The sequence below is a fragment of the Chrysochloris asiatica genome, unplaced genomic scaffold, assembly GCF_000296735.1.
Source record: "Chrysochloris asiatica unplaced genomic scaffold, ChrAsi1.0 scaffold00016, whole genome shotgun sequence".
In the NCBI taxonomy this organism is placed as follows: domain Eukaryota; kingdom Metazoa; phylum Chordata; class Mammalia; order Afrosoricida; family Chrysochloridae; genus Chrysochloris; species Chrysochloris asiatica.
In genome coordinates this window covers 23,695,231-23,709,960 of record NW_006408534.1, presented here as the reverse complement: position 1 = coordinate 23,709,960, position 14,730 = coordinate 23,695,231, and the positions used below count along the sequence as shown (strand labels likewise).

General features: G+C 37.8%; 1 protein-coding gene across 3 annotated transcripts in view; it reads right to left on the bottom strand.

Moving 5' to 3' along the window:
• The window catches only part of LOC102842044 (chromosome unknown open reading frame, human C2orf43), a 131,655-nt gene that overhangs the window by 10,041 nt on the left and 106,884 nt on the right, over nt 1-14,730 (bottom strand). For all 3 annotated transcript variants that reach the window (XM_006835251.1, XM_006835249.1, XM_006835250.1), the window contains one exon: nt 11,753-11,835. In XM_006835251.1, the coding sequence (XP_006835314.1) occupies nt 11,753-11,835 (83 nt within the window). The remainder of the gene's footprint in view (nt 1-11,752; nt 11,836-14,730) is intronic.

The window sequence follows — 14,730 nt, the reverse complement described above, 5'->3', positions numbered from 1 at the left end:
CAGCGAGAGACCAATGAACAGATACAACAAAAAAGCGTGTCCACATCTTTATCTCTGCAGTTCTGTCAAGGCATCCATGGCTACTCTGATCCTTCCCAGTTTGATCTCACCCTAGATGGCGGCTCTGGGAGCAGCTGAGTGTCTTGGACTAGAAAGCAATGGATTTCTTGCTTCAGCTACAAATCCCCCTAGCTGTAAGCCTTCCAACCTTCTAAATATTCCTTTATATGTGGTTCAGAGTTTTGGTACCATCCTGAGCTTGCTTGGGCAGGTTTCTGTGTTGTTGCTGACAGAGCTCCTGACTGCACTTCTACCTGATCCACCATCTTCTGTGTTGCTTTACATTGGGTTTTAATCCATACTGAAGGCTGTATTCTCGATCTTCATCATCAACAAATGTGTCAAGTCTTCTTCACTTTCGGCAAGCAAGATTGTATCATCTGCATATCACAGGTTGTTAATGAGCCTTCCTCCAGTCCTGATGCCAGTTTCTTCTTCACATAGTCCTGCTCTGATTGGTTTATTTACTCAGCATATAGACTGAGTAAATATGGTGAAATCATACGACTTTGGCGTACACCTTTTCTGATTTTTAAACCATGCAGTATCCGCTTCTTGTGAACTATTACTTCTTTATCTTTGTACAGGTTTAGCACAATTAAGCATTCCGGATTTCCCATTCTTTGCAGTGTTACCCATAGTTTGCAATGATCCACACAGTCTAATACTTTTTCATAGTCAATAAAACACAAGCAAACGTCTTTCTTTGCTTTCAGACAAGATCCATCTGATGTTAGCAGTGATATTCCTCAGTCCACATCCTTTTCTGAATCCAGGCTGAATTTCTGGCAACTCCCTATAGATGTGCGACTGCAATGGTTTCTGAATTATCTTCAGCAAAATTTTTCTTGCAGGGTATATTAATGATTTTGTTTGATAATTTCACATTCTATTGGGTTACCTATCTTTGGATTGTGTACAAATATGGATCTCTCCTAGTTAGTTGGTCAGGTAGCTAGTTGTCTTCCAAATTATTTTGCATAGACTAACGAGTGCTTCCCATGCAGCATTAGTTTGCTGAAATGCTTCAGTTGGTATCCTAACAATTGCTAGAACTTTGTTTTTCACTAATGTCTTCTACAGCTTGGACTTTTTCCTTCTGTACCATGGTTCTTGATCTTATGGTACCCTACTGAATTAGTTCAGCATCAACCAATTCTTTTTGGTATAATGTTTCTATGTGTTCCTTCAGTTTTCTTTTAATGCTTCCTGCATCATTCAATATTTTGCCCATAGAATGCTTCAATATTTCAAGTAGAGGCTTACATTTTTATTTTACTTCTTTCAGCTTGAGAATTTTCCCTTTTGGTTTTCTAACTCTAGATCTTTGCACATTTTATTATAATATTTTACTTTGTCTTCTCAAGGTGTCCTTTGAAATGTTGTGTTTAGCTCTTAAACTTCATCATTTTTTCCAGTTGCTCTAGTTACGCTACGTTTAAAAGAAATTTCAGAGTCTCCTCTGACATCTACTTTGGTCTTTTCTGTCTTTTTTAATGGTCCTTTGCATTCTTGATCTATGATGTTCTTGATGCCATTCCATAACTCATCTGGTTTTTAGTCATTTGGTGTTGAATGTATCAAAACTGTTCTTGAGATCATCTCTAAATTCAGGTGGAGTATAGTCGAGGTCATATTTTGATTCTCCTGGACATGTTTTAACTTTCATCAGCTTCAGCCAGAACTTGCATATAAGCAACTGGTGGTCTGTTCCACAGCCAGTCCTTGGCCTTGTTTTGGCTAATGATATTGAGCTTCTTTCTCCTTTGTCTTTTCCTATAGACATTGTTAATTTGATTCCTCTGTATTCCATTGGCAAGATCCATGTGCACAGTCTCCATTTATGTCATTGAAAAAAATTATTTGCAGTGAAGTGGTTGGTCTTGCAAAATTATATCACACAATCTCCAAGGTCATTTCTATCACCAAAGTCCATATTCTGTAAATATTAAACTCTCATGTTTGTTTGCAACTTTCACATTCCAATCACCAGTATTTATCAATGCATCTTGAGTGTACATTTGATTAATTTCAGACTAAAGAAGTTGGTTGAATTCTTCAATTTATTCCTTATTGACTTTGGTGGTTGGTGTGTAAATTTAAATAAACATTACCTGGTTTTACTTGCAGGCTTATCACAGACAGCATTGTATTTCAAGATAAATCTTGAAATTTCTTCTTTTGACAATGAACATGATGTTATTCCACATACATTCCATATACTCAATGGATGTTTGTAGCTGTTTCTTCTCATCTTGAGTCATGTCCCATCAGAAAATTAAGGCTCTGAAAGCTTTAATTTCCATATCATTAAGGTCAACTCTACTTTGAGAAGGCAGCTCTTCCCCAATCATAGTTTGAGTGCCTTCCAACATGAGGTTCTGATCTTCCAGAACCACAACAGACAATGCCTTGCTACTATTCATAAGGTTTTTCATGGCTGATACCTAATCTCCTAATTTCAAAGGTTATCTTGAGAAGACAAAGTCAAATATTGTAACAAAATGTGAAAAGACCTGGAATTAGAACATGTTCAGCATTTCTCAAGCTGGGGGAACTGAAGAAAAAATTCAAGCCTCAACTTTCATTATTGAAGTATTCCATGAGCAAATTATTGAATGATGCAGAAAGCATCAAAAGAAGATGGATGGAATACACAGAGTCACTGATCAAGAGCCTGTGATACTGAGGGAAGAAGTTCCAGGTACACTGAAGACATTGGCAAAGAATAAGGCACCAGGAACTGATGGACTACAAACTGAAATGTTTCAACAAACTGAGGCGGTCGGTACTGGAGGCACTCACTTATCTACGACAAGAAATTTGGAAGACAACTACCTGGCTAACTGACTGGAATAGATCCGTATTTGTGCCAATTCCATAGAGAGGTGACCCAACGGAATGCAGAAATCATTGATATCCCATGAGAGTAAAGTTTTACTAAAGGTGATACAAAAATGGCTGTAACCATACATTGACAGAGAACTGCCAAAGGTTCAAGCAGGATTCAGAAGAGGGCGTGGAACAAGGGAAATCATTGCTGACATCAGATGGATCTTGGCTAAAAGCAGACAATACCAGAAAAATGTTTACCTCTGCTTTATTGACTATGCAAAGGCTTTCGACTGTGTGGCTTATGATAAGCTATGAATAACACTGCGGAGAATGAGTATTATGGAAAATTGTGCTCATGAGGAACCTGCACATAGACCAAGAGATTGCTGTTAGAATAGAACAAGGGAATACTGAATGGTTTAAAAGTAGCAAAGGTGTGTGCCAGGGGTGTATTCTGTTACCATATTTATTCAATCTGTATTCTGAGCAAATAATCCGAGAAGCTGGGCTTTATGTAGAAAAACACAGCATCAGCATTGGAGGAAGAGTCCTAACAACATGCCAAAGCAGATGATACAACATTGATGACTGAAAGTGAAGAGGACTTAAAATACTTATTGATGCAGATCAAAGACCACAGCCTTTGGTATGGGTTGCATCTCAATGTAAAGAAAACAAAAATCTTCACCATTAAACTGATAAACATCCATATAAATGGAGGACAAATTGAAGTTGTTGAAGATTTCATTTTATTTGGATCAATCATCAACAGTCAAGGAAGCAGCAATCAATAAATCAAATGACATATATTAGGCAAATCTGCTGCATCAGAACTCTTCAAAGTGTTGAAGAGCAAAGATGGCAGTTTAAGGATTAAGGTGCAACTGACCCAAGCCATGGTATTTTCAGTAACTTCATACACATACGCAAGTTAGACAGTGAATAAGGAAAATCGTAGAATAATTGATGCATTTGAGTTATGATGCTGGAGAATATTGAAAGTACTATGGACTTCCAAAAGAACAAACAGATCTGTGTTGGAAGAAGTGCAGCCAGAGTGCTCATTGGAAACCAGGATGGCCAAACTTCATCTCTCATACTTTGGACATATTATCAGAAGGGACCAGTTACTGGAGAAGGATATCAAGTTTGGTAAAGTGGAGGTCAGACAAAAAGAGGAAGACCTTCTCAATGAGATGGATAGGCACAGTTGCAGCAGCAATGGGCTCAGGTGTAGCAACGATTGTGTGGCCGAGGATTGGGCAGTGTTTCATTCTGTTGCGCATAGGGTCATTATGCATCAGTACTGACTCAATGGCACTTAACAATAACAACAATCTGTTTTTAGTCTGGAAACTCTACTGAAACCTGTCCACTATGAGTGACCCTACTGGTATACTGTTCAGAGTCATTATGGGTCGGAACCGACTCAATGGCACTTAACAACAACAAATGTGAATGTTGTTGTTGTTAAGTGCTGTCAAGTTGGCTCTGACTCATAGTGGCTCAGCACAGGGTTTCCGAGGAGCAGCTGGTGCATTTGAACTGCCGACCCTGTGATTCAAACCTACCTTTCAGTCTAGTGCATTAGCCTGCAGCGCCACACTAGGGCTCCATGTGTGAATGTTGCTGTTGTTAAGTGCCTGTGAGTTGGTTACAACCAATAGTGACCCTGTGTAGGGTTTCCAAGGAGTGGGTGGTGAGCTTGAACTGCCAACCTTGAGGTTCAAACTGACTTTGCAGTCCAGTGCATTAACCCATAGTGCCACAGCAAGACTCCCCACATGTGAACAGAGAGTATCATGAAACCATTTTCGTGATGAACCAAAGAGGCATAGGGAGGTCAAGTTATTTAACCAAGGTCACACCTAGTGGAACTGGGGTATGAATGAGGTCTATGATTCTGCAGTCTCTCCTCCAGCACACTGCCACCTTTCCATCATGCTCTACTAGCCAACTCCAGGGTATGTTGGCACCATTGCCCAAATGAAGCTCTTAAGGGCACAATGATTAAGACAAAAAACAAGCCTATCTGTTTCTAGGATGATTATGACATTCTGAACAGGCTTCAAATTAAACAGCCAGAACTACCACAATCAGTTTCGGACCAAGCCTTGGAGGAAAGGCAGCCCTGGTTAGCTGGTCTGGGCAGTACTTCCTATGCTTCACCAAGCAGGACGTGTGCATGTCAGAAGGATTTACACGCTCAAATCAGCAGAAACTGCAACATGCACCTCTGAGCAAAGGCAGGTTAAGAAGGATGGTGAGAAAGCACAGGGTTCCTATTTGTGAGGACATTTTGCTCCTTTCCCAAACCACACTGTAGCCCTGGCCTAGCCTCTGGGGGCAGGCAGCACTGTCTTGCAGGTAGCCCCTCCACCCATGGCTACCTTCTTCAGAAAGCTGCATCCGTGTGTTCCCTCTGGGAACAATTTCAGACTCCTATGGACTGATGGTGATGTTCAGATTCAGTCTGGCAGTAGCACACACCAGCTGTTTCCATAGCCTGGGCCAAAGATGGTCATGGTAGTTTAGAATTTCCCTCTTAAGTGAGTTTTAAATGGAAACTTCAAGTTTATAAACCAAACACTAATTTACTTTTCTATGAATGAGACATACATCCCCTTATAGTTTAGAGCAATGACAGAACAAGGGAATGCTGACCTCCTATTTGCCTCCAACACACCAGGTGTCTCAGAAAGCAGAGCATACCCCAGAGGATCCCATATGAATACTGGGCTTGGGGTGTCGAAAATGTACAGTTGATTCTCTTCCATTGGTTCATTCCATCTTTCCTCCTAACCCTTAAGTTTTGTTCCCCAATGACCTATCTTTAGATAACCTTCTCTCCTTATTCTGCATACTCTCTTAGATTAACACTATCTATACTCATGGCTTCAACTATATCCTCATCACTCCCATATAAAAATTCAGTCCAGACTACTTTCTATGCTTCAATCCACATACCCAGCTACCTGGAGACATGTGACCATCAGATGTCCCACAGGTATTGCAAACACAACTGCCAAACTTAATTATTTTCTCATGCATCTTGCACAAGTTGCTGCTTCTTCTTCTCCCATATTCCTTACCTCATTCTCAAATTGATAAATACTCTTAGAAACTTCCATTTTCCATTTACTCATATCCTACAAGTACTAAGTGTCTTTGATTTTGCCTCCTAAATATCTTTCAGTTCTATCCCCACTCCATTCCCAACACACTACTCTTCATTTTGGAAAAGCCTTCTAAATAGTCTGGTGGTGGTTATGTGTCATGGAGTCAGTTCCAACTCATAGCGTCCCTGTGGAGGGTTTCCAAGGCTGTAAATCTTTACGGGAGCAGAAAGCTTCATCTTTCTGCCATGGAGTTTCTGGTAGTTTCGAACTGCTAACCATGAGATTAGCAGCCTGACTCATAACCACTACGCTACCAGAGCTCTAAATAGTCTAGCTACTTCCAATTGCATTCTTTTCCAATATTACTCCAAACATTTCTCTCCAAATAATTACTCTCATTTGTTAATATGACCACATTCCTAGGGTTACTGATATGAACTGATTGTTCATATCACCTGGCATATATTCATTCTGACTGGTCAAGAGCCATGACATATAATGGTCAAATATTTTGAATAACACCCTTGATTATTACTCCATGGCTTAAAGCTTTCAAAAGACCCCCAGCAACTCAAAACTGTCTAATCTCTTTTGAAGCATGATTTCTTGTTCTCAGGCCAGAGTCTGAGCCATACTGTCTAGCCTTTTCAAGGAGTCCTGGTATGGTGCTGTAGTATAATCACTGGACTTCTAACTACAAGGTCAGTGGTTCAAACCGACTTGACGGCACTTAACAACAACAAATCTTTTCTAGTTTCTCTAATGCAAGACTTCTTCACTTGGGAATTAAGGTCCATGTAAGACTATAGACAGAAGTACGAGAACGTAAATTGGATGGAGAAACTTACATCCTTATTTTTGTTAACCTCTTTAATTTGGTATTTCCTTTTAGTATGAATATAGGCAACAAACCGCAGCAGTGTAAGTAATGTCTATATTTTGTCACCGCTAATTACAGATCATTTCAAATCACAGTAAACTTGTTGCAGACAACTAACATTATTTATGCTCATCATTATGAACTTACAATAGTTACTATAGCTGATAGTGTTGTTGTTAAATGCTGTTGAGTCAGGTCCAAATCATAGCGACCCTGTATCGGGTTTCCGAAGAGCGACTGGTGTGTTTGAACCGTCGACCCTGCGGCTCAAACTGACCTTGCAATCCAGCATACTATCCTGCAGCACCACACCAGGTCTCCTGACTGATATTACATCTCATTATTTACTATGTTAATAAATATGCACAAACTATAATATTACAAATTAAAAAAAAAAATTCTGATAACTACGTTGTTGTTGTGTGCCACCGAGTCAATTCCCAAGGTCACTCATAGTGATCCTATATAGGGTTTCTGAGAGTGATTGGTGGGTTTGAACTGTTGATCCTGTATTTAGTAGTCCAGTGCTTATTCTACAGTGCCACACCAGGGCTCCTGATAACTAAATTTCAATGTAAGTGGTTCTTTTATAACCTATTTATTTTATTGGAGTCCTGGTGTGGTGCCATAGGATAAGCACTTGAACTCAAGGTCAGTGGTTCAAACTCACTAGCTGCTCCTCGTTATCTTATACAAGGTTCACTATGAGTCAGAACTGACTTGATGGCACTTAACAACTACAACAATTTATTTTTTACACTTAAAAACATTACACTTTTTGAGAGAGCTCAACTACTTATACAGCAAAGGTTTGGAATTTATAGTCTAATGATTTGCTTATCCATCTGTCCTTTCAGCCATCTACATTTATTGACTGCTTACTATATATGTATCATGCACTGTGCTAGACCCCAGAGGATGTCAAGATGAGAAAAACACTGTTTTTCACCATAAAGTTGGGGAAGGCTGGTGGTTTGAATACTTTGGAAGCCCAGGGAAGGGAATCCAATTCAATTCAGGGGCTGAGGAAGTTCTCTTGGAGATGACACTGGAGACAAGCAGATTAGTCAGGTGAAGAAACAACATACCCCATGATGCCATAGAGTCCTGGTGTGGTGCTGCAAGATAAGAACTGAACTGCTAACCACAAGGTTGACAGTTCAAACTCACCAGCCACTTCTCGGAAACCATATACAGGGTCGCTATGAGTCATGACCGAATAGACAGCACTTAACAATAACAACAACAAATAATGCTATAAATCATGGTATTGTTGTTGTTGTGAAGTGCCGTTGAGTTGATTCTGATCCATAGCGACCCTGTACAGGATTTCCAAGGAGCAGCTGGTGAGATTGAACCACTGAACTTGCAATTCAAATGACTTTGCAGTCTGACGCATTAGCCTACAGAGCCACATGTTCTTTTGGAAACAACTATTAGTTTGCCTAATTTGCTCCAAGAAAAGGAAATAACTATACAATATGGAAACATTGCAAATATATACAACTGTCCAATACTGTGTATAAAATCTCCAGATGTTGGAGCCCAGCAGATTTCCCAGAGTCAAGAAGGTACATTTACCTTAAGAAGATAAAAAGTTCTCGTCACGTGGACAAAAGAAGTTTAGGGGTAGAAATTTTGAAATTAGAACCAGTGCTACTGATTGTGGAATTATCATTTTCCAGAGGAGAAATAAGAATCCGAAATCTGTCTGCATGACACAGTGTTGTTAGTGTTTTTGTTAGGGTTTCAATTCATAGCGCTCCTGTAATTATTTACCTTTACAAGTTTCCTTATTTTCTTGACCGGACTGGGAAATATTTTGGTGATTTCACTTTTACCAATATTAAATTACAGCATGTTTCCTCTTTTTCATTATAGAAAAACAGTTGAAATAAGCTTCCTGTCCCTCTAGTTTTATTTAGGAATTGGATTTGCATTATTCTAATACAAACTTAAGCTGGTAGAAGATAATCAATTCGCTGTGTTGACCTATTTGGCAAGGTAGTTTGCATCATTAAACAGTGCCTTGCTTCCCCCTAAATTTCACAAATACATTATGCTGTCTTAAAAACAAAACAAAACTATATCCTCCTGTAAATGCATGTCAATACTAACCTTGAAATGTCTCCCATTATACATTCATATTTCTTCCATAAAAGTTACAGTAAACCTTACAACCCTGACACAGTTACCACAAACAGACTCCTTTCTGGGAATGATTACACTTGCATATGGATTTAACTTAGGACTGGAATAAGTTAGCACCTTTCTTTGACCTCCTTCTGAGCACAACATACAAACAGAATCCAATGAGTATTTACAGCAGCTGGCTCCTAACAGGTGCTAAGACCGGCTGTGAGACAAGCTGGGTCTAGTCATTCAGCAAGTGTGAAGTTTGGAAGTGAATTGTCTGCCAGTCTTATTATTATTGAGAGTTGAGTTGTTTTTATAAACTTCTAAACTTGAGAACTTAAAATGCATTTTTGAAACAGAGTTACTTATAATTTAACTGAAAATAAAATATTGCTTTTCTTATATTTTTATGTCTCTGAAGAAGCAAGTCCGTTCTGGGTTCCCACTCAGCTAGTTGGGCTTTTTCTTGGTTTCAAAATCTCAATATCTAGCCAATGTCCTTTAGAAATATAAACACAATGGTCATAAATGTTAGATTAGCATTTTGAAAATCCTCACTGGGTAGAGCTTCTACAGATTAATATTCTGAAAAAATTTTTTTAAAGGATATATGTATTTCTTATTTTAAAATAATTTTATTGGGAGGTCATAAAAATATGAATTAACCTTGTACGTAGGTTTATGTTTTTACAGTTTATGATGAAATTCTAAAGTTAGTACGTGATCTAGGATTTTACTTGTAGACTGTTGCTGCTTGTTCTTATATGAATTGGCCACTCAGAAGGGATCATTTCTTTGTACCTGGCAGATGTCAGAGTTCAGCACTGAGTGCAAAGCTCTAGACTAGTGCTGTTTCCAAAGGCAGTATAATGTGAGCCACATTATATTTTTTTGTTAGCATCTGCCTGATATACCTGCCCTTCCCTTTGAATTCAACAGCTTTAAGTATGTCTTTCAATCACAATATAAATGATTGACTTCTTTTAAAAAATTATTTGATAGCCTGTTTTTAAATAAAGGGGTTTACCATATATGGGTCCTGGTGTAGTGCTGTAGGATAAACACTGGATTGTTAATTGCAAGGTTGATGGTTCAAACCCACCAGCCGCTTCTTGGAAGCCCTATACAAGGTCACCCTGAGTCAGAACTGGCTCCATGACACTTAACCACAGCAACAACAAGCATATGTATAAGATATCTGACCATCTAGATTTGCGTTGGCTATGGTGGCTTGTGGGAGAGTCCTGGTGTGCCTGCAGAATACACACTGGACTGCTAATTGCCAACTCAGCAGTTCAAACCCACCAGCTGCTCCTTGGAAAACATATACACGGTTGTTATGAGTCAGAATTGACTTGATGACTCTTAACAACAACATGCTTGCTTCTTATTTCTAACCTCTTCCTACCCCCATTAATGTGATGAGTTTCCTTCCCTCACTTAATCTTTTCTTTTTAAAAACCTGCCTTTAGCTAATAGTCTCAAAGTATAAATTCCAATTTTATGAAATTTTCAGAATTTTTCCATGAACTTTTGGAAAAACCCTCGGATTATAAATGTATTCAGAGACCACCAGTTGCCATTGAGCTAATTCTGACTCATGGTAACACTGTATAAATCAGAGTAGAATTATACTCTAAAGGGTTTTCAGTGGATGATTTTTAGAAACAGATTGCCAGGTTTTTCTTCTAAGGCACCTTTGGGTGGACTTGAACCTCTAACATTTTAGTTAGCAGCTGAGCAAATTAACTGTTGCACCACCAAGGGACTCTTTTATTTAAGCCAATATTATCTAAAACATTATCACTTACTTACAAAGCATTTCAATTCAGACTCGCCACAAACAAGTGGCACTGTAGGCTAATGCATCAGACTGCAAAGCTGTTTGAACTGCAAGGTTGGTGGTTCAAGCTCACCAGCCGCTCCTTGGAAACCTTATACAGGATTGTTATGGGTTGGAATCGACTCGACGGCACTTCACAACAACAATAACAACATATATCATACTTTTACATAGTTCTATTCTGTTCAGGATGGAAAGACAGACAAATGATGCCATAGAAGTACCAAAGATGCCAAATTCTAGTGTGCTCAGATATATTCTGGACCATGGTTCTCTTAAATTCTCATGAGTAGTGTTTCTAAATATGTTTGTGCAAGATTCTAGCATTTGTAGCAGTAATTCACAAATACTGAATATTTTAATCTTTGCCTTTCTGTTTCTGAATATATAGAAAACTGGTATCGATATCAGAGCTAACCATTCTTACTCAGATAGGCTAGAAAAAAAGAGAGACTCACTAGTCATCAGGTATATGTAATATCAGTTCTTTTCCGAAGTTTTATTTTAATGTAACTCATTCATTTATTCTATCAATATTACTGAGAATCTTCCTAGAAAAAGGTCCTAGAGAATTTGACAAAGAGTGACAAAATAGCAAAGTACTGATTCTGAAAATGAATTCAGTAAAAGCAGGTGGTAAAATATGTTTTAATAACTAATTTAGCTTCACTCCCTACGAAACTTTCAAGGATTGCATTAATTTTAACTAGAAGTAGAGTTCTATCTGAAATCTACACACCTTTGAGGTCTTAAGATTCTAACAGTTCTAGTCTTCGAGCCTCAGTAAATACTTCTGCCATCTTAATCATAAAAAAATCATTAAAAAAAAAAAGCAAAATACTTTGCTTTCTTATTCCCTTGCAGCACTAAAGCAATTACCTTAGATAAATGTTTCTTTATGGTTTCGTTGTCTCTCTCCACCACCTGCACCATTTCTTGGCCCCCAAGGTAGGCAGCATTTGCTATATTTAAAAAAGAAAACAAAAAAAGAACTAAATAATATATACAGAACAAACACAATGCTAAATTAATTTTAATGAATTCATATTCCTCCATTTTTTTAGACAAGTGTTATCTGATGTGAGGTCTCAGTGAGGCAAGTAAGTCATGCAACATGCTTAGTCTCTGGAAACCATGTCTTATCAAAAAATTACCTCAGTCTAATTTGGCGTTCTGAATAGGAAGGTTTAGCAACATGATAACATAATGTCAGAAAACACAGGTGATAACATATATATGTGTAATTGTACCTGATAAATACATGTTGTTGTAATGATTTAAGGATTAGACACATTAGCTTTTCCCAGATAAATCATGTATACTACAGAAACTACATGAATAATTATAAGCAAGAAGATGTATTGATATTTTTTAAACATACTGAAAGAATGTTCAATAAGGGTGAATCCCATTATGCTGACTGTGACATGAATATGCTAAAAATTTAGGAAAGAGGAAGAGAATAAAAAATTACACAAGCTTGTATCATTTTTTTCTACTGGTAACATTTTTGGTTAAAACTTTAAATTTCATTTCGGATGGTATTATTATTGGTACTTTATTTCTTTTATTTTGCTAGCATCTGCCTGATATATTTGTCCTTCCCTTTGTTATGAACAGTCTTAAGTATGTTTTTAACAATCAGAATATAAATGGTGAACTTCTTTAAAAATGCTATTTGAAAGCCTGTAGTTAAAAAAGGGAGTTTAGCATATGTATCAACCACTTGTGGTTTATGTGTTGTTGTGATGCTGGAAGCTATGAGATAGGTATTTTAAATACTATCAGGGTCACCTATGAAGGATAGTTTTCACCAGAGTTTTGAGACTAAAACAGACTAGAAGGAGGCTCAGACTACCTCTGAATGTTTAACCACTGAAAAATATGAATAATAGAGAGACAATATCAGGTATAGTGCCAGGAGATTAAAATAGTATGAAGCGCACCAAAACACTGCCAGATATGGTGTGTGAAGATGAGCCCCTCAGGTTGGAAAACACTCAAAACACGACTGAGGAAGAGCTGAATCTTCAAAGTAGAGTTGACCATGATGATGAAAATGGAGTAAAGTTTTCAGGACTTTCTTTGCTGGTGGCACACAACTCAAAATGAGGAGAAACAGCGGTAGAACATGAAACGTATGAAGTATGAATGCAGGAAAATTAAAAGCTGCCGAAAAAGGAAATGGAACACATAATGATAGCTATCCGAGGTATTAGTGAGCTAAAATGGAATGCTACTTGCTATTCTGAATCTGACAATCGCATGGCTTATTATGCTGGAAATGTCAAATTGAAGAGGAACGTCAAAAAGAACATTTCAAAATCTATCTCAGAAGACTGTAATCATTGCAATGAAACGATGAATGTAAAATCGATGTTCTCCCATGTAAACTATCACTCAATTCACAATAAAAACTTAAAAAATCTATCCTGAAGTACAATGGTGTCTGTGATAGTATAATATTCATATGCCTACAAGGAAGTCTAGTTAATACTTATTCAAATTTATGCACCAACTACTAAAGCCAGTGATGATGACACTGAAGAATTCTATCAACTTCTCTGTCTGAAACTGATCAAACATGCAATCAAGATGTATTGATAATTACTACTGATTGGATTGCAAAGGCTGAAAACAAAGAAGGATCAGTAGCTGGAAAATAAGGCCTTGGTGATAGAAATTACCAATGACTTCTTCATTGAAAATTCCTTTTATACAACACAAAAGGTGACTTCACCAGATGGAATACACAGGAATCAAATTGCCTATATCTGTGGGAAGAGATGGTGGAGAAGCTCAATAGAATCAGCCACACACAAGGCTGTGGAACAGACCATCAACTGCTCATATGCAAGTTCAGATTGAAACTTAAGAAAATAAAAACAAGTCCATAAGAGTCAAAATATGACCTTGAACATATTCCACCTGAATTTAGACATCAACTCAAGAAAAGATTTGATGGATTAGACACTATTCACTGAAGACTGTGGGATGACATCAAGAACACCATAAACAAGAAAGTAAAAGGTCATTCAAAAGACAGGAAAGGAAGAAAAGATGAAAATGAATGCCAGAAGAGACTCTGAAATTTGTTCTCCAGAGCATAAATACTAAAGCAAATGGAAGAAATGAGACAGTCCAAGAGCTGAACAGAAAATTTCAAAGGGCGGGTCATGACTTTGTCAAGAAGACAGAGTCAAGTATTATAATGACATGTGCAAAGACCTGGAGTTAGAAAACGAAAAGGAACGAACACGCTCAGCATTTCTTAAGCTGAAGGAACTGAAGAAAAATTCAAGCATCTATTTGCTATATTGAATAATTCTATTGGGCAAAAATAATTCTAATGGGCAAAAAAAGTGGAGTCCTGGTGTGGTGCTGTAGGATAAGCACTGGACTGCTACTCACAAGGTCAGCAGTTCAAGCCAACCAGTCTCTCCTTGGAAACTCTATATAGGGTCGCTTTGAGTTGAAACCAACTGAATAACACTTAAAAACAACAAATGGGCAAAATATTGAATAACGCAGAAGGCATCAAAAGACGATGAAAGGGATACATAGTCACAATGCCATATGATCAAGAATCAATTGATACTAAAGGAAGAAGTCCAAGCTGTATTGAAGGCATTGGCCAAAAAAGAAGGCTCCAGACTGATGGAATATAAATTCAAATATTTCAAAAAATTGATGCAGCACTTGTGGCACTCACTTATCTAGGTCAAGAAATTTGGAAGACAACTACCTGGCCAACTGATTGGAAGAGATCTATATTTGTGCCTGTTCCAAAGGTGACCCAATGGAATGTGGAAAGCATCAAACAGTATAATTAATATCACAGGCAAGTAATTTTTTTT